The following is a 25,861-nucleotide window of genomic DNA, read 5'->3' on the forward strand; positions in this document are numbered from 1 at the left end:
GAAAGGAACCCCATCAGGCATACCGTTTTGCTTTTACAGTTTTATGTGTCATTTGTCTGATGAAAAGCGATTAAATTATTCGTGAGGAGGAGTTTACCTTTATTGTTTATGCACGTGGACACAGCATGAACGTTAGAGCAGAAATAGAAGCAGTAGCCTCTAACAATTACATAACAAGGGACGCTCCCCATGAAATCTATCGCCATATTAATGTCACCACCCACATCCTCTGACCTGTGCACAATCACAAGCTGCACATCTTTTAAATTAGTCACTGTAGGTACAGCATGTGGACTCTGTACCGTAACGAGAGACGACAGGCGTCACGCATCCTAAAAGCGGCTTTGGCGGCAACGCCGTTAACGTTCAGATGTTGATCTGACTCGCTGCGGATTCTGTCAGCGTTGTACTTAAATTGGAGTGTCATTTGCATTTTATTCTGCGATGCTGGACAGATCTGTGTTTCTGAGCATATCCAGCGGCTGTTGGTGAACGCAAGGCCGGGTTTTGTGGCAGAAACAGAAAATAAGAAAAAAATGAACTCCACCATCGGACCGCTCAGCTGACGGCGTATTTATATATTGGGAAAAGTATTTAGTATTCTTATCAACTTTTTACATTTGTGTCAACATTTGTATGTTTTCGACATGTAGACGAGGAAAACAGAAACCAAACCAGAACTGAGACTAGATTTCTGATGTCGCAGCAAAGTAAAAAAAGAGATTTTTTTTAGAATAAAATTACAAACGTGTCATATCCCCACCCTGTTGTTAAATCAATAATTAACTGCCAACTAGTCAGAACTATTGTTAGTTATCCTTAACAAGAAGCAATTAGTTTCATCGTTTGAAGCCTTCATTTTGTAATTACTTAGCTTACCTAAAAAAAAAAACATAAAACATGTAGATGTGACAGGAAAGTGTAAAAAAATTAAAAAATTTAAAATTTCTTACAGTTCAGCTTGTGTTAAATTCACAACTGGCTACATCTTGTTCCTCTGAACGTGTGGCTGCAAGTTGTTTGATTTCAGGATAAAACGCTAAAAACAAGACATCGATCTCCGAGTCGACCGAGTCGACATCTGTTTCAGGCTTGAGTTTCTTCTTTTTAGGCTCTGAAAAGTAATCTGCAAACATTTACCCGTGTTGGACTGGCAGGTGTTAAAATATATCCCTGCCTTTTCTGTGCAGATTGGATCGCCGCCGCACGTCTTCAGAAAAGCTTTTAAAGCTGCCGGGAACTAAAAGCAGCACACAAGCAGCAATTGTCCAACTGAAAAAAATATTTAAAAAAATAAAATAAAAAAAACTTTTCACTTGTGTTACATTTTTTTTAAGCAGTCGCTGCAAGAAATAAATGGCAGTGAAAGAACAGATTTGCCTGTTTTGCTTTTTACAATATTTCTTTTTAGGATTTTGGCACTTAAATGTTTCAAATCACCAAACAAACAGAAATATCAGACAAAGACGGGGCCAATAAACACAACCTGAATGTATAAAGTTACTGGTGTGTCACGTCTTTAAACAGCTGAGTTCAAATCCTTTGGCCACACTCAGGCCTGTTCTCAATTTAGAAGAAAAAAACACTTTAAAGTGGAGTGGAAACCATCAGAAATTATACAGGAAGTTATACAGGAACTAATTATTTGTGATCTATTAGTCTGAGAAATGTGAAAAAGCCATTCTCTACCTTCTGGTTGGGTCGCCCAAAGAACAGCATCAGAATTTGATTCAAGTCAGGACTTTTGACTAGGCCACTCCTGGTTTTGTTTTGGATCGTCGTTCTGCTGCAGAACCAAAAGCGCATTTCAGCTGCAGGTCACAAATGGATAGCGGGGCGTTCGCCTTCAGGACGTTCTTTAGGAGAGAGTACAATTCATGATTCCATTTTCCCGCAACAAGTCTCCCTCCCCCCCGGATCCCGAGGCAGAAAAACAGCCACGGGCTATTGCACTATCACCGCCATATTTCACACAATATTATAATTTTCTGAAATGCTGTCTGCTTTTGCTAGAGCTGAAGGGGCACAAACCTCCCCACAGTGAGAGGCATTAACTCCAAATGGTGAAAACGTTTGGTGGAACAGCAGCGAACCGTCACAGGAGCGGACGACCAAAACGATCCCAAAGCGCAACGACGACTCATCCAGGACAACGAACCGCTGGCCTCACTTTGCCTCAGTTAAATTGTCTATGAACAGTCCACCGTTGGAGACGAGCCAAAAATGACCCGGAAAACCAAAACCGCTGCTGAGCAAAAGAAACATAAAGGCCTGTCTCAGTTTCTCCAGAAGGCATCTTGATGGTCTCTGAAGGTTTTTGGGTGAAATACGAATGTGATAAATTGTACTGTTGATCAGGCTTTATTACTTGACAATCTAATGTATTTGATTAATAGCAATATAACACCGAGAACATGTTTCCTCATCATCTGTCCCTTCCTGCTGCATCTGAGCCTGGACTACGTTTCAGAAATGAGAGGATCAGCGATCAGGAAGCAGAAATGGGTAAGAAAAAAAATCTTGTTGACTTTGTTTTAGCTTAGCGAGAAAAAAAAGAAACGAAACCATCTACTTTAACTTTTGTCATGCAAAATAAGATTTATTTTTTTCATTTAGAATTTGAAAATAATCATGTTATAAAGAAATGCACAGACCAGAGATCAGATTCATCCAGTTTTCTAATGAGTTTTCAGGATGAACATTTCCTTTTCCTTCCATACACCAAACGCCAACATACCAAGAACTTCCGGCCATTTTTCGGTCTGCATCGACATCAACCGAAATTATGCTCTTTCATGCGCGTTTTTCCGAAGTATCATAAAAAATATCAGATAAAATTGAGCACATATGCTTTCATGCATAAATGATCTCCTAATCTATTCATCCGCAGTCAGACTCAGAACCGCAACGTCTATCAAAGAACCCGCAGAACAGAGTTTTTCTCTCTCTCTTTCTCTCTCTTTTATGTTTTGCAATCCAAGTTGTCATTATTGCAACCATCAGGTGAAATCTAAGAGGCACTGCAAAACGGTAGCAGCTAACAAGCGAGTTGCTTTCTATCCAGCACAAAAGGTACATTTGAAACATACGAAAGAAAATATATATATAAGCTGCTTGAAAGGTCATTTGAAACCAGACGCAGAATTTAAACTCTTGGTTTTTATGTCGAGTTTCCTCATCAGCATCCGTTTCGAACATCATCGGGATGTAAGTGCGTGTAGAAAATGTTTCGTATTGCAGAAGGAATCCTTGTAGGCATCAATGTTATGGCGTTGCTTCATTGCATATAACAGATGTGTAACTCTCAAAACGTCATTTCTAAAGACATTCACCAAAACCATCTTGTGTTGCAAACAATGGTTAATGCCCCTGCTTAAGTGTTTCTAATAATAGGTCTTTTTATTACAGTTAACCTAATACAGGCTTTTAAAGATCCAGCGCCAAGTTCATTATTGATTTATTTTACTGCCGGTAAGAGCCGCGCCGTGGGTTTTTGTTTGTCTTTCTTCCGTATTTTACAGGGGGTTTTTTGCCTCTTTTTTTTTTCCGCCACAGAGGACATCTTTGTGGAGGCTAAAAGGCTTTCGAACAAAATGTCGTCAGACAAGTCAGCCCCCTCTCAGACAGAAATAATAAAACATACTGTCTCGCTGCGCTCAAGTGGAACATCCATCACTTTGGCGCTCGACGGCAGTCGCTGGCCGGTGCTTTATTTTGATTAAACAGTAAACTAATAAAATGCTACAGCCTTATTTGGTATACAGAATGTAACTTCAATAGCCCCGCTGTGTCAGGTTAAGTTCTTATCCCTGTCACTGAGATTATTTATCATTTCGGTTTTGCTCTCAATGCTCAGGCGCGCTGCTAAAAGTGGTATTTAAGATTGAAAAAAAAAAAAGAAAGAAAAAGCCAGAAAACAATTCAAGGAAAGAATTTGTCTGCTGGTTGAACATTACACCACTTGTAGCAAGATGTTCAAGTTAATTACATTTAATTCCTCTGCTTTATTAAGTATATTTGTATCAGGGGTGATTCTCTCACAGTGGGTAGTTGTCTTGCAATCGGAAGGTTGCGGGTTCAATTCCCGCCACATGCCGACGCGCCCATGGGCAAAGCACTCGACCCCCAAGCTGCCCACCGATCTGCATGTCGGCGTATAAATGTGACTATAATGCACATTGAGTGGCCATCATGGCTCTGAAAAAAAAAATATATATATATATATATATATATATATATATATATATATATATATATATATATATATATATAGATATATATAGATATATATAGATATAGATATAATATATAGATATATATAGATATAGATATATATATATTTATATATATCCAATACCATATAAGATAGAAAATGCATTACATTATTTTTGAAAAGTAACATTTTCAATTGTGACTTCAGTGATAACTTCATCATCCTCTCCTTGTTTATGCCAGCTAGTGCCGTGTGCACACATGTAGGTGTGGAGATTTGAAAAGTAACGGTAAACTCTGTTCCTAAAAAGATACAAATTGTTGCTGCGATCAAAATTTCTTCATTAAAGGCATAAAATGCAGCGATGTTGCACAAATCTCCCAATCCTACTTCCAACGCCTTGCTGATGAAACAAATTATGCTCGTTTTTGCCATGATTGATTTTTCAGTACATTTCTTTAACAAACCCAAATTCACACAGAACCCACCTCCCCAAAATCCCCCATTCCAGTACCTATATTTGCCATCTCAGGCACCGTGGCGCTGTAGGGGCCTTCATCAAAGACGGGAGGGTTGTCATTGATGTCCTGCACCCGAATTATGAACTGTGACGACGGCTCCAGGGGACGTTCGGTCTGCCTGTCGGTGGCCGTGGCGATGAGACGGTACTCATCCTTCTCTTCCCGGTCCAGGGGTTTGGTGACGTGAATGTTGCCCGTTTTCTCGTCAATCACGAACACTGAGCCCGCCCCCTCGCCTCGCAGGATATACTTGGTGCGGCCATCATTCCTGTCCATGTCAGTGTGGAGCTAGGTGAGAAGAGGCGAGAGGGAGCAGGGGGAGGTCGGGAATGGAAAGGATGACAAGCGAAGAGGAGAACAGGAATGAGTGGAAATTGAAAATGTAAGGCAGTGAGAGGTGGGGTAAGATAAGAATACAATGGGTGGGAAAGAAAGACAAGAGTAAACACCAGTTAAAAATTAAGACTGCTTTTCCAGACAGTCAGGCAGTGAAGACAAAACAAGCAGATTATCCTCTGCATGCCTCCGGGATATAATGAATTTAAGCAAAAGCAGAGAAAAGAAAAGCAGACAATACCTCGCTCTCCCTCACAATGCTTTTTTTTTAAATTATTTTATTCCTTCTCGCAGTCATTATTTGGTGCTTCATGTTTCTATTTCTGCTGCATGAGCAGCTGTGGACCTGGATCTCCTTAATCTTAAAAATATCCCGTACACAAACTCCGCTGCTCACACTTTGAGCCATTCTTCGGTTCCCAGCAAGAGTGGACAGAAAAACTGTTTGTTCACAAGCGGGGTGCTGGCGATTTCATGAAGGCGCCGTATCAAAGGGATAACGAACAGCAGGCCAATCAATTATTCCCTAATAGGTGTCTATGAGTGAGACTGGAGGGGTGTGTGGCGGTGGCGCGCTCGGTATCGATCACAGCCCCCGTGTTGCGTTTTATTAGAGCAGTGCCTGGCGGGATGGCAAAGGGGCCGCCGTCCTCTCACGCGGGGGAGAGGTGATATGAGGGAAGGCTCCACGCCGTCCTCAGACCCACAGCGAGAGAGACGAGTCAGCGGAACCCCCCACTCGCTCTGACATGGATGGAATAGCAACTGTGACCAAAAAATAACGAATAAATGAAAAACAAAAAGAAAGCGGTAAATTTGCCCCCACTCTGTGGTAAGTGTGACACTGCGACTTCAGATGCAGAGGAGAGGCAGCTGGGGGAAAGCATTGTTGCATGGCAACAGCTAAGCACATTTGCTAAATGAAATGAGAATGGATACTGTGAACGTGAATGTTCATTTACTTTGAGGACTGCCATTTTTCTCAGGGGCGGGGGGTGGGGGGGGGCGGGGGGGGGGGGGGGGGGGCGTGTTGGGGTGGGATGGCTCGGCTCATCGTCTGCCACCTTCCCGGGGTGCAGACGATGAGCACGGATGTTGACAAGGTTATTTGTACCAAGCAGAGGCTTCAGGTCCAGAATTTTAAGTGAAAGCTAAAGATAAAGCTAAAGCTAAAGAGTGATAAACATCCCGTTTTTTTAAAACCTTAAAGCCATAATTAGCCTGCTCATTAACATTTGATGGGGGAACGGGTGTGCTAGAGATCACGGTAGGCCGACTGCCTTTATTTAAAAATCGTCTGAACCTAGAACTTTGTGTGAATATAGCCTTCGTACACTGCACTGTGCACAAGTTGCCACTGCAGGAAGAAGACTCAAAAGAAAAAAGTCCAAAGGTCACCAGATAACAAAGTATTACCACTTTGTTGTATCTTTTTGATAGTCGGCGTTAGCATATGACATACTAAACTAGTAAATCTTGGTAGGGAAAATAAATGAAAGAGAGGTTTGGTGGACTTTACACGCAGAGATTATTATCCGTGATCTTGACCTTCCTGAACACTAATAAGATGTGAAAAGCAGTTTGAAACCTCAGTTTCATAACAATCATATTTTTGTTTCGTCAATCAATCCAGCTAATTTACGCAGCACATTTCAGCAAGAGAGAAAATGAAAGAAATGAAAATCTTCAATGGCAGTTCAGAGCTTTAACAAAAAACGAAAACATCTGCTGCTGAAAATCAGCCAGGAGCGGTGTCAACCAAGTTGACCTGACGACAAACATATTTCAGCAGATAAACTAATAGAGATGTAAAAACAAAAAAAGCAACAACAAAAACCTCTAAACATTGAAAAACTGGGTGGTTTGCTAAACTGGTGGAGCTTAACAATTCCTTATTTCAACCCTGTTCTCGGTAACCAAGTTTTATCGGGACAATTAATACGACCACAAAGCGTTGCCTATGATTGCATAATGTGCAACAGAAGGAAACAGATGATATGGTAATATAACAAAACAATAGCCAAAGGTTTTGAGAATTTTCTACAAAACAAACACAAATAAAGAATAGCTGGAACAATCCTGTCGTTCTATTTCTTTTATCCATTTTGCTGATGCTGGTGGGTTCTTACAAAAACAACTAGTCGCCGGCAGCTTTCTGCTTCTCCAACACAGAGCACATAGAAAAACATTAACTATGATGAGAAGCTTGCCTCCAAGGTGATTTGGCCTGAAAGAAATATTTCCAACAGAAAAGTTTTGGATTGTCATCCCAGCAGCTCTGTTCTTCGGTTTTCCGTCGGACACTTCAACAACTTGGTGAAATAAAATGAAAGGCTGTGGCAGACTTCCACAAACACTCTAACCTCTCGACTGTGGACAAAAGTGTGCAAGATCAATTTTCTGGAAATGGTTTCTGAAAGACAAATTCCCCGACTGTTGAATTATTGCTTCCGTCTGCACCGGCACAGGTGTGTGAGGGCCGCCAGCGGGTGGCGCTGGACGGCACCCGCTGTTGGTGCAAGGAAAGGACCTCTGACGGGAACTTCTCACATAAAATGAATTCGGAAAAGTATTGAACTTTTCTGCAATTTTTTTGTGCCCCAGCTGCACACTTCACCGTTTCATTGATTTCATGTAACAGACGAACACGAGGCGGTGCAAAATCGTCAAGCCAAAGTAACAGGATGCACAATTTCCAATAAATTTGGCAAATCAGAATTCAAAGGTAACTGGTGGGGATTTTCATTTATTTTATTCGCGTGATAGCACAAAATAAAATAAAACAAAATGCAATAATTTAGCTTTAAAAGTCCCTAATCAGTAATACTCGATCTCTCTGCTCCGTCTGCTCTTTTCTCTGATAGTAAAGCGGGTGCTTTGCAGGTAAAGTTATCAAGCTATATAGATATTTCTTATGCTCACATTTTTCCCTTATTAGTGTCCGCTTGTCTTTTTATTCCTTTTATTGTATTATCTTTTGTTCTAAAGGAAGCATTGGGCCATGTTGAGCGCACACGTATCGACCCGTCGCAGCAGGGAAAATCACAGGTGTATCGCATCGCATTAAAGATGCTCTATTTCTGTGTCCCACCGAGTCCTAGCAGCAGGAAAGTTTGCCTGCAAGTACTGTATCAGTGTTGTGGAAGTAAAGGAGGTGCAAAAGAAAAGAAAGTATAATTAATGTCATTATTTACACCTTCGGTACCCTGCTGTGCTCTGCCTAAAGTGTCTAATATGTTAAGGAGGATCGTCACCCTGCAGGCTCTGGTTCTACTCTGGGTTTTTCTTTGTGACAATAGTGAGAACACTGCTGTTTTTTTAAAAAAATAAAACATTTTTCTAAAGAAGCATTGTATTAGGTTTCACCCCTTTTTTTAATATATAAATTGGTGCTATATTAATACAGCAGAATTGAGGTGAACTGAATTGATTTTCCCTCCCCACCAGGGACCCGGTTGCAGACTATCCATCTACTGCTGAGCCCACACCGAACAACAAAGACAAGACTTAATATTTTTACAGTAATAAAGCTGATGAATTGTCTCTCCGTGTGCATTTGTTTTTATGGGAAGTCCTGGTTCAATACTCCGGCCCTAACTGAGCGAGAGCTGCAATCGTTCAGGACAAAAATGAGGCCCATGCCTCATTTTCGCTCCACTTCAAAAACGCAAAGCAATAATGGCGCCAGAGAGGCTGAGAAAATGCAATGAAACGCTGAACAAAACTCATCTGCTACGTTATCTGTTTATCTGCATGTTAACGTCAGTAGAATCTTAGTGTATTTGAGCATCTTGAGGCGGTGAAGACTCCCTGCTGAAGTTTACACCAAACAACAGAATATCGGTGAAAGCGGACCATTATTTGAAAATAAAGTCGCACCAATCACTCCCAATGACGGCGGTGGGACAGAGCCCAGACCCGAGAGGGAAACAAAGGTGGAAAACCTGCGTGTTGCATTTCTGTGGTTCACAATTTAAAATGTCAAGAGCACGTCATTCTACAAGTTTTATGATATTTTTCACATTTTAGAAAGCTATCGGCAAATGCATGCTACAGGCTGAGTGAGACGAGACGCTTTCTGACCCACAACATGCTGCCAGCAGCGTTGCTAAGCAGAAAACAGAGAATCGGATACAGAGAATTGTGCCGACTTAATGTCAACACAAAAAGTGAATGCAGTGGTTGCGCTAGCAACACTGAAAGGCTCGTTTTCATCCTAATCTCCAGTAACAGTGGCTTGTGCAGTCCAAACAGAGATACATTTCCTGTAAGTTTGGAGTGAAGTCGGTCTGTATTCACACCAAACGTGAACTACGCCAAAGTTTATTTGGGAGCTGATTGAGAACACCTCAAAAGAAGAGTGAGTCTTGGTCCGGTTGTTTGGTCCGCAGCAGGCTGGAGCGTACAAAAGGTCCAGGGAAATACACTCCGGTCTGTTTAAATGTGTCGGAGGTGAACACACCACTCGACGACAAACTGGAGGTGCCATAGTAAAGTTTTCATCAAAAGCTCAACAAGAGGACAAATATGGTTGACTCTGGTGATTGCAGAAAAACAAATGCTTCATGAAAAGATCATTAAAAAAAATAAAGATCCTCTTCATTAGACTGTTTTCAGTCAGAGGCTGTGATACAGACAGCTACAGGAGCTCATCACTATCTATAATCACTCTTTGAAGAAGAAACTCAGACAGTTTGAGTTGCAACATTTATTTGAGACTAAAGTGAGTCTTTCAGAAACTGCTGATCTACTGCAATTTTCAAGCACGGCCATCTTGGGTTTACTAGCAAGCATGTCACAAAAGGGGAAAAAAGAACAATAATCTGACAAGCAGCGTTTGTGTGGACACAAAATAAAAGCCTGACGATGTCAGAGGTCAACGGAGGACGGGCAGGCTGGTTCGTGAAGATAAAAAGGCCGCAGCAGCTTAAATAAGCGTTTATTATGGGGAATGTGACAAGATCTCAGAGTGATATTTCACATCATAGTGAAGTCAGTCGCAAGAAGCGCCACTACTTTCCTGTCAGCATGTGACTTTATCTAGTAGAAGGGATTATTATGAGATGTGAAAGAGAGTGATTGTTGCCTGAAACTCTGCTGGATCTACACTTTGCTGCGACAAAAAGCCTCCGACAATTTTTGGACCAAACAATTCAACTGGATGAACATTGATGGATATTTTACTGTATTTAATGAAACATTTGTTGGGTCTTTTAATACCAACAAAAGATTTTTTTTTTTTTTTACCTTAAAAAAAAAAGTCTGGTCGAATGATCTCAAATTGAATGTTGGGTTCACTGTACCGCACTGGAATCTACAATCACAGGATTTCGGTGCAATGAAGCAACGTCGGATTGTGCTGAAATGGGAGCTCGTTGTCACGGACATGCTGTCGACAAACCAGCAGCCGCGCGACGCCGTCTAGTCGACTTGGAGCAAAGTCTTCAAGGCATTAAAGCTCCTCTCAAAGGGAGAATCTAAGCCAGCACAAGAAATAAGTGCCTGATAAAGTGGTTGGTGATTGTTGTCAACATTTCCCGCCTGAGAAACAGACTCCATTCATCATCTTTTACTTCGCTTTACAAGTCGTTTCATCACCGTTACCCACTTGGAGTGCGTCACGGTTTTCAAAGACGTTCTACATTTTGGACTCGGACTAATCCAAAGTGACGGGTTCCTCTCGTCGTTCGGGGGAGGCCATCCGGGGGCAATTGGCCAAAACATCCGGTCGGTCAGGACCACCACAGGAGCCCGGGTCCTCTTCCGCCTTAACGAAGAGCCATTAACAATCAAAGTGTTAACGGCCCTGCGGCTTAACGAGGAGACTTAACGAGCTTCCTAATGAAGCCCCGGCCGTCATTACCTCACTGAGTGGTGGCAGTGCTGATTGAAAGCACAGCTAAGAGTCATTCTGGAGCAAAAAAAATAAAAAATCCCAACCAAAGTAAAAAAAAAAAAAAAGAACAAAAATCCATTTAAGGTTGACATCTCACCCGTATCTCTGCCTCCAAGATTAATAGGAAATTATATCAAGGGGAGAAAAAGAAAAAAAAAAGTGACAGATGCTTTACAGTCCTCAGAAGTGGAATCTTTTAGAGAGCTTACCTTTTAGAGAGCAAAAGTAACAAAACTGTATTTCATTAAACAACACCGGCCATCACCATATTTCACATTCTCTCAGTGATAAAAATGCCAGATCTCATAAATCCCACGTTTCATAACCCCCTCCTTGATATACTATCGACTACATCAAGAGCCAAACAGTGTGAAACCACTGGACACAAAAGCCAAATTTAGTGACGCGTCACCTCCACTCGGAGAATGATTTAAACCTGATAAGCGGCTGTTTCCATTTTCTCTGACGCCATTGTGAATGCGACACCAGGTCTCTCTCTCTCTCTCTCCCCAGGACCCTAAATCTCCTCAATTATTTAGATTATCATAAGGTAATATGCTTATACTCATAAACTCGATTTCACATTTTTTGTAATAACTATAAATCACAAAGTGAGGAGGAAAAATACTCTCTGCCAACCTCTAAATTACCTAAATAACTAATATCCCGTACACACAATTTCACATTTATGCCGCACAATAAATCATAAAAACACCAAGAAAATGTGTTTTTCTTTTTTTTTCTCCCACAGATGTGCATTAACCTAATGAATGTGGATGTTTTCCTCACAAATTCGGCATGTTTGCGTGCGTTTGCGCGTCTGTGTGTGTGTGGCCGCTGTTATTGTACAGACGAGGTTGCACAAGCAGGAGAAGCAACTGGGTGGAAAATCATCTGGCAGCCCGTGTGAAATGCCAATGGGCAAATAGCAGCGACGCGGGGCACCGCTGGGCCCTGTGATTGGCAGCGGGGTTCATATTCCCTGAACGCATCGGGGAAAGTTTGCAAGGGCAAGCAGGCAGGTGTGAAAATTTCTCCACTATCTCGTAATCTCCCTCAGCAAGCCTCAGAGGAGCGGAAGGCCTTTTCATCTTCCCCTTTATGGCGAGTTCAAAAGAGCCGGACGCCTGCGGGACAAGCACGACTGAATGATGGCGGACGGAAAGCTGGGCGAGGTGAGACCGGGCCAGGACCCGTCGGGCGGCGCAATCGATTTAGAGCGTGGTCCCCCACATTCAGAGACACGACCGGAGAAAGCCAACCGTTTAGGGAAAACGGCAGAAAATGTAAATTGGGACAGGGCCCAAAACGACTTCCGACAGCCAATGAGAAATGAAACCATGCCCCCTGGCCAGTAAACCTTCTTCCACCTTCTGTGTTTTTTTTTTTTTTTTTTTTTTTGCTTTAGGCCGTGTGTAAATTTTCCATGTCCACATTTGAGCCAAAGTGAGCTTCATTGCTGCTGCAAATTTTAGCAAGAGACTTGACAGGTGAGTGTATCTGTGTGGGCGGCGGTGTGTGTAACTTTCAAGAAAGCAGTGTAATGACTGATTCTTTTTCTGGCTTGGCAAAAGCTCTGCTTGGCACAGTTATAGCTTCGGACAAACAGCCAACACGTGACTAAGAACTTGTGCGTGTGTGTGCGTGTGTGTGTGCGTGTGTGTGTGTGTGTGTGTGTGTGTGTGTGTGTGTGTGTGTGTGTGTGTGTGTGTGTGTGTGTGTGTGTTTGTGTGTGTCTGAGCGCCAACAGCAACTGACCTAGAGATGAGCAAGCTGACCTATAGAGAATTCAGAGCCAAGAAGTTGGAATATCAGCTACTGAAGCTCAGGCTTAGATGGACAACTCAGAGTGGAGTTGTGAAGAGATGCCGTCCGTTAGCGTTCAAATTCATCACGATTTCATTGAAGTATGCAGGAAATATGCAACATTCTTTGGAAGAAGCTGAAGTCGTTGCACAATAGTGGAGTCAAGCGTGTAAGAGGACAGTAGACGTGCATTTTGGTTTTTCTTTTTTATTGCTGTTTTTAATAACATTCTCTTGGTAAGAGAGGGAAAGAGTTCAAAAGAGAATTTGCTTCGCTGCACTGGAGAAAATCTGTGACGATTAAAACCGGTGCCAACGTGGACAATGTGGCCGTTCGAGGAACTGCACTACGAAAGAGGACTCCCAGAAGAAACCCTTCAATCAGTCCACAGGATTCGCAACAGGCAGGCTCTTACCACCGCAGACACCAAAGTGCCCGTGTGTACACTGAGCAGGATATTGCAAGGTGCAAAAAACCTTCAAGTCAGAATAAAATTCAGACAAATACATAGACAAATATCAGAACTTTTGCAATAAAGTTTGTCAGAGAGTTGATTCTGGCAGCAGAATCAAGGACATTTTTGTCATAAACTCAACGTCATATCTCACAGCTGAAGGTGATGACAATTTTCTTCAATCTGACTTCATAGACTCTTAAAGTACCTACAAGACGTTTCTAACTATTCCAGTCAAAGGGTGCGACACACGGAGGGATGAGTGCCACTTTCACTTCCGTTAGAGAAACAATTAATTATTTATTTCAAACACTCAAAGCAGGGTAAAATTGATCATCTATTGGGCTGTTCTTAATCTGTCTCGAGTGACTGTATATGTTTACGCCGAGCGATGAGTCCCATGTGAGCCTGAGACGTGCGGGATATATTAACAGTAGCTTGAATATGCAGATATTTCCATCTGTGATTATAGATGAAGCTGATACAGCTAAGCAAGACTGGAGGTACTTTTTAAATCGCCCACTTTGTAAGAAAATTAATTTACCGTCAAAAGCTACAATTATCTTTTCCGTATCAAATGCATTTGTGTGGATCTTCCTCGTGATTCTGAATCTTCAGCATCATTTTGGTACTTTTTTTTTTTAAGTCTTTCCGTTGGCATAGTCCTGCTGCAGAGTTTTATTTCATGCAATGCTCATTTCCAGACTGTAAATGTGAGTAAATCAAAAAATTCGAAACTGTTATCCTAATGAATAGATTACGCCCACGTTTAGCACAACGTTTGACGAGGTGGTCATTTGTCAAATGTAGCTCCACTACTATACGAGAGCGGTAAAATATTTAAAGCAAGTTGTAAAATCCACTCTGCTCAACAGCTCAGGTTTTTAAATTCAAACACTGATTCTTGGTTTGCTGGCTTTTACGTTTAATACATGTAATAAATGTATTTTTTAATGCTTATTTCTAGTGAATTTCACACATTATGTTTACAGTAACTCTCACTTCTTTAGCCATACTTCCTAGTATTCCTGAATCATTTTATGGAAAAACAAGCAGATTAATTTTATCGACAAGATTTCAGATTCAGCTGAATATTTTATACAAAACAGAATCAGTCCAATCAAATGTTAGAAAAAAGATTTAAAATCAAGTCATTATTTAAACATTAATCTTACAAACAAACAGAGAAACAGAACAAACCAGGCAACCTTGTGGTGAAATGTTAACATCCTGAAGTTTGAGTGAAATATATGAACATCACAACAATATATGGACTTCTGAAGTCCACCTACTAAACTCCTTCAGTCATTATGAGAAATGACTGCAACCGCAGCAAAATATTCTCACCCAGGCGTGACACAAACACACAAGTTCTCACACTTTAGTCCGAGTGTCCCGCTCTCCTCCTTAATCACTGTGGTTACACATGACAAAAACACTTTTCCAATCAGACATCAAATAGCCACAGAACAGAAAAGTTGTCAGACTATAACAAGTCTGAAATTTTAACCAAACTCAGTCTCAGAGTAAACAGAGTTTGGGTTGTGAGGGAGCTTTCCGCTCGTCGACATGGAGAACCCTGACGTCCCGCTTCCTGTCCGCTTGTTTTAGTGCTTCTTAAATCCTTTATGAGGCACGACAGCTGACCGCTTTACCGTCCATCCAGCATCGATTTGGCATTGACATTTTGGAAAGCTAAGATGCCCTCAGTAACTCAGTTGTGGCGTGGACATGTTGACCCGTTCTCCTTTGATGCAATTCAGGAAGTCTCTGGAGGGCAATGCATGTAGCCTTCCTATCAGCACACACACACACGCACTAAACGTCTCCGTGTTGCACTCAAGCACTTCCTCTTACTCACACACTTCCTAAAAGAGCATTCATTATTCATTATTATTAGACTTTTCCTTTAGTGCCATGAGATGTTCAATGCATCTTGCCACTGTTCTCTTCCTCCACAATACATTATTCAAAACTAAATTTTGCTTTTAGCCTCAGAGTATGCAAATCTCCCTTTTGATTATCATACTCAGCTGATGTACGAGGAGCAGTGTGTGTGTGTGTGTGTGTGTGTGTGTGCGTGTGTGTGTGTGTGTGTGTGTGTGTGCGTGCGCATATAGCAGCCAGTCAGACGGCTGTTTGTGTTCGGTTGCTTCAGAGCGCCAGTCGAGCATCGTTTACTTTGTGTCCGTATTTTTAGCCGAGAGAGACAGGCTTGAGAAAAGGCCACTGGAGGCCTGACTCGGTGTTCGTTTAAAGGGCAACTCGCCCACATATGTGGTGCCCTGCGAGGCACTGCTGGGGGGAATATTTTATGTCGCTGGGACGCGGGGGTCAGAATGTCTGTGCGGAAGATAATGGAAAAAAATGTGCCGCAATGACAGAAAGCTTTAAGCCGCGATGCAAAAACCAAATACAAGAAGAAATAGGGTGTTGAATGGAAACGGATTTTATCTTGACTGGTCAGAAACTCAGAAATGGGTCTCAGGTCTCACAAAAGGTAAAAGAACCAATTTAAAACATATTTACATATGTTTAAAGGAGTGGTTTTATGTATTTTCCAGTAATACAGTCTAATTTTATCCCACAATCATGTAACTTTATCTTAAGTTGCTAGAAAAATGTTGCATATAATCAAACATAACTTAACAGAAAAATAACTGTAATTTCACACCTTGAAATTGGGCCACTATCTCTTTAAGAAGCTCCTACTCTAACACTTAACCTTAAGTACGTCATCACAACAATGTTTCTCACTGTGCTGTTTGCATTTCAGCAGCTCAAAGACTGCTGATAAGCTCAGCTCCACCTGGTGTTTGCTCATTGCTGCTACCGCTAGTCTGAAGGAGCTCGGTGAAGAAACTGAGGGGGAGTGTTGCTCTATGAGGTATAAAATGTGTTGCACACTACAGCTCCAAAGCTCAAAAAAGTTAATTTGACATAATATTGGCCCTTTAAAATGAAACTGGCTTCTTTACAAACATATTAGCTATTATAACAGAAAGCTAAACTTTGCCATTTTACTTCAGCCTTACTTTTAGGGTACAAAACAAAACAGCCTGGTATAGGAAGTCAAGCCATATATATAATTCATATCATGCAGTTAATTTCAAGTAATAATGCAACATATGCTATGCTAGCAAGCCCAGCCAACGATATAGATTCACTTTCAGGTTAAAAAATTGTGAATTTGGAAAGCTTGGCAACTGTTTTGAAGCTTCAGGTTCAGGCCCTGACACTAACATACACCCTAAATGGGGGTCAGATTGTGTCTACATATTGCTAAATAGAGGTATAAACACACACACACACACAACACACCACAAGGACAACAAACGTGGCTTTGAATAATTGTGTCTGAATTACTTTGGGAATCTGAATGCTGCCTGTCCTTGGTCACGTTAAATGACAACCGACTGACACAACACGACTGTTCAATGTGAAAAAAAAAAAAAACGCACTGATATCAAAATCAGCTGTGCTCTCAGGTGAGGCGATTCGACAGACATCAGAAGCACTGTAGCTGTAGGACTTGTTTTCGGAAGGAAGTCAAACTTGTCGGAATCCCATTCAATAAAAACATAAACATTCTCTCGCACGGAGGGAATTCATTGACCAGCGGCTCTCCACTATGTGGTTTGATCGTTTTTGCCGCTGATTGAAACCTGCCGCTTTCACTGCACTTCAAACATGTATCGACGTGTGGAAGGTGCATCTACGCAGCACAGTGTGCACAAACCAGCAATCAAAACATCCCTCTTACAGTTTTAAGGTTTAAACTGTCGGCGTGCTGACGCAGAGCGACGTAAAGCCCCGCATCATTTATTTTCTACTTCCTCACGCTCTGCGAGGCGACACAGACATACACAAGGGCTTTGTACCTTTGTCAGATGCGGCATGGACGACTCTTTGCCATGTTGAAGACTGAATATGTACTGGATGATATTACAGAATTGTCAGCAGATCGGATTGTTGCTGGGCTGACAGTCCACTGTGTGAAGAGGCTTCATCGCTGTTTACATGTAATGCGGTTTCAAATTTCAAACTTTTATGCTGTGAAGGTTTTCAGGTTTTCAACCTAGATCTAGAAGCCATGGCCTTGGATGTTAGAGTTGGGTAAAAACTACTAAAAACGATAAAATTTAACTTCCTTAAATTACTAAGTAAGTTATTTTTTTAGAAATCAGACAAGTTTTGTATCAAGTTAGAATGTTATTCGCTCACCAAAAGCATACCAGGAGTTTGGTTTTGATTCTTTTATACATACTTAGGTAATCCTTGAATCTCCCATGGCAACCCATTCAGGTAGACTGAAGTTCCTCAGGGCCATAGTCTCCAGACGAGCTTCCCCCCCTCACCCCCGCTCCTTCAGACTAGCAGCGGCAGCAGTTAGAAAACACCTGGAGCAACTGTGAGTCTGCTACACTGGACCTCACAGTTGCTCCCAAGAACGGCTGTAAACTGCATCATGGAAAGGCATTGTTGTGACGACGTATCAGAAAGAGTCGGAGCTTCTTAAAGAGACAGAACCCCAATTTCAATGCGTCAAACTACAAAGTCAGATTTCTTCTAAGTTACATTTAGAAGTTGCAATTGCTGCATTTTTGCAACAACGGTTACTTGATTGTGCTAAAAATAAACACACGGCACTTTGTGCCAGGAAAATACGTGTTACCTGCAATTTAAAACAGAACACACAGCCTGGTCATTTCCGAGTGTTAACCTGCCTGACTTTACGTGTCACAAATTCCCTCTCCTCCCTGACTACTGTTCCCTCCTCTACTCCCGTATTCCCTCTCTTCCATCTTCAGCCCTGTCACCTCCTCCCACCCGGCAGCACCTTTTTGACCGGGCTGCTCTCCTCTCCTCTGGCCCTCTGCTCTTCACATCAGATTATCGCCACGCTCTTCAGACAAGCCCTCGCCGTGTACCCTGCAGCATCTGCATCGGGGCCTTTTTCTCTCCCCACGCCGTTTTCGGTGCACACACCAGCTGTGGCACATATATAATTAAGTTTAAGCTAAAAAGGCTTTTATTAGTATCAGCCACCCCATTTATATTTTAAGTTGTCCCAAAAAAAAGCTCAGCTGCATTTTTTTCAGGTCGTTCTCAGCAGCACAAGTCACACGTTTAAAGGTAAGATATCTAAAGCTGTTACAGATAGCTGTGACATTTATCATGGACGCTCATTGGTGATTGCTCAATAAAATTTTAGGGGAGGCCACGCACATCACTCTGAGAGGAAATTCCTTTGTCAGATTTCTTTTGACCAGCAGTGCCATTACTGTCTCCACACAGGAGGACACAGCAGATAAATGCCAGCCTAATTACATCTTGCTTGTGCCACATCAACCCGTCTTTCCTTGTGAACCGGCAATCGAATGCGACGCTCGAAATGTCTTAAAACAGCAAGAGCATGTCAGGCCACTTGTGCCCCTTCGCTGAACGGGCGAGACAGCGGGATATCAACGAACCAGAAAATACGTCAGCTTTCCCATCTCACTCATCTGTAGGTTGGCTAGCGTTTCTTTTAACGATGCTCAATACAAAACAAATTCATTTGCACTTGATTAATGACGGCGTGTTTCTTACTGGCTTCATGAAGCAACGGCCCACAGCTGGATGGTCAAGTCCATGTAAATTTTATAAATGATAAATGTTTTCACATATTTGTCAAACCTGTACAACACAGTACAGTGAGACAGATAATCTGTTTTTAAAAAAATCAAGCTCTTCTACCTCCTCCCTGTGGTCCTACTGCCATCTGCAGAAGTGCATGGCTCAGTCAGAAACAACCAATCAGAGCCAGGAGGAGAGTCTTAGTGCTGTCAATCCCCCTGGTTGTCTGCTGTGCTACGGCTCGTTCCAGACAGCGCAGGCTGCCATTAATGTTCAGGTGAGTTAGCATGGCCACCGAGGATGGCAGGTTAACAATTTTCCTGCAACGGCAAGTTGTTTCTCTGACATTAGCAGTGTGACTGACAGCGCTAAGACCCTCCTCCTGGCTCTGATGGGGTGTTTTCTCCAGATTGCAGTAGCAGCACCAGGAAGAGGTAAAGGGGCTCAACAACATGGTGACAGTTTTACCAATATGTAAAACAATTGTTTATAGATGTTACATTCTGCAGCTTTAAATCTCTCCAAAATTTGTATTTAATTGGCCGTGTTTCGTGGAAATCGCTTTCACTTTGAAGTGAAACAAGTTATTTTTGACGTTTTTGCTTTTTTTAATGTCCTCGAAAGCCAACTTTTGTTAATGCTGATATGTAAATGCCAAAAAACAACAACAACAACAAATCTAACTGAACTTCAACATGAAAGGTTTTAGCAACAGTATGTTCATGTTATGCAATACAAATGGAACATATCTTTCTACACCGTGAAGTAAATATCTGGTTTTGATTGTCGGGATGACAACCAATACTGTTTCATTCCTGCATAATAACTGTAGGCAGGTGCAAAACTCGACAACTCACTAAAATCAATAACTTCTTTAACTTCGACTGTGCCCTCCCGCCCCCTCCGCCCTCGTCCTGGTCGGAGACGAAGAGGGAGCGGACGGGAAGCCTCCCTGACTCACAGCCTCCTTCGGGTCCACGGGGAGAAGTGGAGCGCACGGTCCTGGCCCGAGCATAAGTATTAGTTGAAGGTCACGGTCACAGAGCTCACACAGGGCTATGCATAATCACCAGCCAAGCTCCTGCTTAGTCTCCTTCCTTCTCTGTCGCATTACTACCCACTGACTAAACACTTAAGCAGGGCGCTCCCCCAAACCACCGACACAGCTAACCTTGAAGGGTTAAAGCCCGAGGCGACGAACCACTTCCGACACCGATTTAGGCTTGATGTTACATTATGACAACGCCTCGTTAGCGTTTCGCAGGCTCTAGCCCACATTTCCAGGGTTGTCCGCGAATCCGTTTCCACGTTAGGCTTAAACGGGAGCAGCTGTATTCGGAGCAGCATTGTCGGAGATGAAAAACTGTCATTGTAATATCCAAAGGGGGGGGAAAAAATGCTTTAAATTCAGACGCCTGCCTTGCAGATTTGTTCGACATTATCTCGAGATGAAACGCGGGCTGGTAAGAAAGGAGGGAGATAAGGGAGCGAAAAGGCATGTTATGTCTCCGTTGAATTTCATCTTTAATAGACTCAATGGTTGCCCCCCCTTTATTCCTCCTACTTTACCCACGCTGCCTTGTTCCTTAAGTCAGCCGGCCTATTACTCCTTCTACGTGATTCTGCACCCACTCAGCACAGAGGCACATTTAAACCCCAATGGAGGCTTGCAGTAAAATGGTATTTAACTGCTTACTCGATTCTTTCGCTGCCTTTCTTATTGGATTCTGCTCTCGCTTTACGCCGCGCAAACTCTCAAAGCCTCGGAGTCGATGCCTCGGATTCCCCGTAAGATCTCTTCAAAACCTCTTCCTTCTCTTTGACGCTTTTCTGACAACTAGCCTCGAGCCCCGAGGTCAGTGGCAGAAGATTCAGAGTCCTCCTGTCGTGAGAAAAGTTCCTCCCTGCTTCTGTCTGTCGGAGCGTTTATTTACCGTTCATGCTGCCATGGAAAAGTGTGGCTTCGATTTTTCTTCTCCCCGTATTTTGTCCCAATACAAGCACAAACCTTAAAGTATTTCATTGGCGTTTCATGGCGTAGACCAACAGAATGCCGTGCATGATCGTAAAGGGGAATGAAAATTACAAATTGCATTCAACATTTGCTACAAATTTAAAGAATGCGTTTGCAGTGCATTTGAAGGCCTCACTGTCCAATGTCACATTTATTCACTCGTAATGTTTTACAGGAAGCTAAATTGACCAGAGTGCTTCCTGATTCCAACAAACAATGAAGTAAATACCAAAGTCAAACATTTTTAACTGCAGATTTAATGATTCAGATCAGTGCAGGGATTGCATTATTGTGCCATTCCACAAATGGAAGTGAAAGCTTTACCCATTCTCTCTTTCACCACTGATCTCATCATGCTTGTGTTTAACAGAGACTGGAGGGTTGGTGAAAGCTGATGGGAAGGTGGATGGAGCAAAAACCAGCACAGTCCTGAAAGAAAACGGCAAAAGATTTGAGACACTGAACACCCAGCCGGAGCTCCAATGTAGTGGCGTTTGGATGGTCCAGTCAATGTCCAGACCTACGTGCGATGAAGAATACGTGAATTTGAAAAATGGGTAGCTGGGAGATGCTAAGCTATGAGATTTCCCTTTTTTCCCCCTACTTTTGCAAGCAAGAAAAAAACTTTATTCTCTGTTTTTGCACAGCTGGTGGAGACTTGCCTCCAAGGACTTGGGAGTTTTCATTGCAGCCAGAGGTTTTGTTTCTTATTTTTTGCAAAATCATCTCAGGGGGACAGAAACAAACGTGTGAAGCGCCTTTCAGTTTTGTGTGTACACAACAATAAGGAAAACTGTGACGTGTAATGTTGTTTAATCTTCTGCAATACTATTGGTTGGTCTGTCAGAACAAATCCCAATAAAATACATTCAAGTTTGCAGCTGCAAGCAGTCCAAACGTGTGGGTGTTTAAGAGGTTTTAACGAGCACTAGAACTCAAATGAAATGTTTAATGGAGTTCATTTCAAAGACTGTAATTAGTTAAATATATCTATTCGAAAACTATACGTCAGTAAAATAGCCAATATGCTCGGAAAGCTTTCTTGCTGCTAAATTATTGAATAAGTAGATTTATGAGCTAAACAACAAAGATATTTTATAGGGTTAGGTATTTTATGTAATCGACAACAGTAGTTAATCAGATTATCTTTTGAAGCAAATATTAACCCTCAGTGGGCCAAAAAAAACCAGATTTGTTTTTCATCATTATTGTTTTGGGATTGTGCGTCAGATTTACGGGTGTACCAGAAACACAGTAAAAAGGTTCCGGCATTTTTGTGTAGAAAAAAAAAGAAAAGAAAATGCCATTAATTGCATTAAAAAAATAATACATATTAAAATTGTCTTTGATAAAAATTAACATTTTAATCCCAGTATTAACACTTTTGAAAAGTACTGTATATCATTCCCCTACTCTATTTTATTTAACCCTGCTCTTGTTTTTCTTTTACCTTATTTCACCCCAGCATCCTTTGTCCAGTGTAGTGATGTCTCTCTTCCACCTTGTTACACACACACGCACGCGCACACACACGCCCACACACACACACACACACAGCCCTCCCTCCCCTCTGTGTGGAAGTCACCCTCTAATTGCTGTCTCACCCCTGCTGTGCTTGGACCCAGAGGCTAAATGATTTCTACAGGGAGAGAATGGAAGCACATGAAAACAGAGATATTTGCAGAGTGACTTGCCTTTTTTATTATTATTGATGAGCTGCTTGTCAGGATGTGTGTGTGTGTTTACAGTCAGTTTGGCCTTCCTATTGGCACCATCATACCGGGTTTTCTAACCCCCCTCTCCCTCCCTCTCATTCTTTGACTGTGCAGCTCTCTCTTTCCTGCAGTTTCGTAAGCCACCCTTTTATTCGAGGTGGGGGGTTTTTTCACACTTTGAAGCCATATTTACAAGGTTTTGGTGTTTTTTGATGCCCTTTTTAGTTTCGTCGCTGTGCGGTATTTACGTTTTCTCTGTGCCAGTGTATCACTTGAACTTGCAGCTGTTTGTATGGTTAGACTGGCTTCCAGTCACATTATTGGAAAGCAGAGGTTTGCAGATGGAAATTGTTTGACTTCAGCACAGGCGCTAATAAAATGGTACGTTTTTTTTTTTTTTTGTCTGGGTCAAAGGATCGATACCAACCAAACGCCGTCAAAGTGGTAACATCAAAGCACTGGTTGACCCTCCTGATCAAAAAGTCTGTCAGCTTTGACCTCATTAGACAGATGCAGGTGAAGCGTCGCTGTTTAGTGTTGGATCTGCTGAAAATGAAGGGAATTTTAACAAAAACAATGAAAAAGCTTTGAAGAAAAACAAATTGCACTACTATTGTAAATAGTGCACAAGTGTGTCTTTTAAAAAAAGAAAAATCCCACTAGAAACAATCAAGATACACTACTGGTGATGGAGAAAGCAAAAGAGAAAGCATAAAACTGCTTGTGATTTAACCCCAGTAAGTCGTGCTCATGTCTTCCTCTCAGGTTTTTGTGTCAATTCCTCCGGTAGTTCTTGGTGCAGCGCCACCGCAGGTTATGACAGCACTGAATTTACCTTTGGCTCAAAAAGTGTTGATAAGTTTCACTGAATTGAAATCGGCGTGAGCACTCATAAATCAATGAAGACGTTCTTCACCAGGTGTGGACACAAGGGCCAGTGAATGTCCACTTTAACTGTTCAACTACATTACGAGCGCGCAGAAATAAAATGCATAATTTTTCAAACTATATAGTGTGATGACTGTTATTCAGTGTATTGTTCACTTCTACATAAATGTAATCGGTACATCAACTGCTCTATGACTACAGTATCAAAAGAGCCTCTACCAAAGTCTTAGCCCTTTAACAAAGGACTGGCTGCAATCCACGTCTCTCAGCCCAGTTTCATCCCTTGGTTAAAGAAGAATTCCTCAAAGGAGAACCACAAATAATTTAGGTCTTTCAACATCCACTGTTAGCTGTTTTATAAAAATATCCAGGGAGTCGGGGGAAATCTCAGCGTGTAAAGGGTAACAGTGAAAGCTTCTGTGTGATGCATGCGACCTTCCAGCCCTCAGGAGGAAATACATGAGAGACCACGGCACAGTGAACAATATATCCACATGGGTCTGAGGGATTGCTACAGAACACGCTGCCCTGCTGCATTCAGAAACGTTACTGTAGCATGCAGAAAGCCACATAGAGCAAAAACAGATTGGGTTAGGGTGGGATTGTGTAGAGTGTTTTAAATAATTTTTATTTCCAGCACTTACAATAATAATAATCATAAACCCCTGTTGTTGTTTTTTTGTTTGTTTAATTGCAGTCTAATACTCAAGATAGGCTATTTCAGTTTGAAAAAGATCAGAATATCTTTGCAACCGGTGGAAGCATTTCATTTCAATCTTAGCCCACGCCGATTCCGTCGAGCGTGATTTGGTATTGACAGCTAAACTTGAGAATATTACAAGAGCCGTGGATGGAAGCAAGCAACCGTAGTCGATACATGCCAGCCATAAAAGTTTGTGCCTGCATTGACGTAGCACGAGAAACGCCAGCGGAAACGGCAGCTGCGTGATGCACCTCAACATCGTCACCCGCCCACTGCAGAAAGGGCTTCAACGAGACAACACGTTTCACCTTCCTGTGACACCCTCCTCCTGCAATTCACTAATGATTTTTTACAAGTGTTTTCACGATGCCACATGTTGTGCAGATCACACCCAAGAGGGGTTGTTGCGCTGAGGAAGCAGAGTTATCAATAACACATTGGGCAGTAAGTGGGCTGTTTGTTTTTCTGCATACATCCTGAGACAGGAGTATTGTAACAGTTATCAAGAAAGTAAAAATAAAAGCTAACATTTTCCTCCACACCATTTCTATGGTTTTACAGAAAGTCCTTATGACAAGATCCCAAAGGAGAAGTTTTATCCAGTAAACAACAGTGTGTCCCTCCCCACCTGTTGCTGCACATTGCCAGACAGCTGACTGAAAACTAAGGCAAACTAAGGCCTGGTAGACTCGGTTCAATTGGGGAGTTGCAACATTTGTTACATTTCCATATGGTACGGTTCGCTTCCACACTGCACTGAGACAAACTATCCCAACTCCGTGGTGGGATATAACCACGCTGCACCGAGAAGAGAGAAGGAAACGATGAGCAAACCTGTGACAGAAGAAGACGCCTTCCTTCTTCGTGAAATCTAAGCAAAAATGGAGTCGCGTCAGACTTTAGCGGTTGTAGGATTTCTCTTTTGTCTTTGGTGTAATTACACAAGCCACTCCTCCCCTTCGGTGAGACTTGCGTTTCTTTTGGTAGAGTTTTGTTTACCCAGAATGCCCTGCGCTAACGTCCGCTTCCTGCTTTTTGTCCACTTGCGATCCAGACGCGCATTCAAGCACTGCCAGTGTTCACTTCAACCGAACCAAGACTCCGCGTTTTATTTTTCAGGCAGACTTCAGAGTTTGATTGGACATTCACACCTCACCGAACGAACCGGCCCTTCTAGAGAAACAAAGTAGAGTTTGATTAAAGCGGACTGAACAGGGCTGAGGCCAATGCACCCTAACGTTGCGCACGTTTGAGGGAATATTTGGCATTAAGTGGTATGTCTGTCAAGCGGCTGACTGTGGGCTGGCTCCCAGTCTGGATAGCCCAACAAATGAAACTGCTAAAATTAGCTTGTCATGCTCTTACTACATAAAGCAATAGCATGACACTATAACACTTCTAACATAAAGTGAAAGCACAAGATGGCAAAAAAATTTGATTATTTTACTAATCTAAAAACACTAATGAACAGAAATGAACATCAATATTGATGCATTGATGCTCGTTAACGACGTGATGCAACACAGTAATTCGTAAACACTTCTGCGCAGAATAGTTACCGACTAAAACACGACCCATGTGAGCTGTTTATTAGAAAATATTAAGGTTGTATTCAATTGACACAAGTATTTTTACCCACCAGCCCACTCCATTTTGTGATATAGTTACTATTATGCCCCCACATTACACAGTGTGT

The 25,861-nt window shown here is 42.1% G+C and overlaps 1 protein-coding gene across 1 annotated transcript in view; it reads right to left on the reverse strand.

Annotated features, from left to right (window-relative positions):
• Positions 1-25,861, reverse strand: part of LOC129361791 (uncharacterized) — a 116,069-nt gene that overhangs the window by 83,737 nt on the left and 6,471 nt on the right. Inside the window, exon 2 of the mRNA XM_055032890.1 lies at positions 4,728-5,022. Within this exon, the coding sequence (XP_054888865.1) occupies positions 4,728-5,022 (295 nt within the window). The remainder of the gene's footprint in view (positions 1-4,727; positions 5,023-25,861) is intronic.

Source organism: Poeciliopsis prolifica, unplaced genomic scaffold (genome assembly GCF_027474105.1).
Source record: "Poeciliopsis prolifica strain line A6 unplaced genomic scaffold, Auburn_PproV2 SCAFFOLD008, whole genome shotgun sequence".
Lineage (NCBI taxonomy): Eukaryota > Metazoa > Chordata > Actinopteri > Cyprinodontiformes > Poeciliidae > Poeciliopsis > Poeciliopsis prolifica.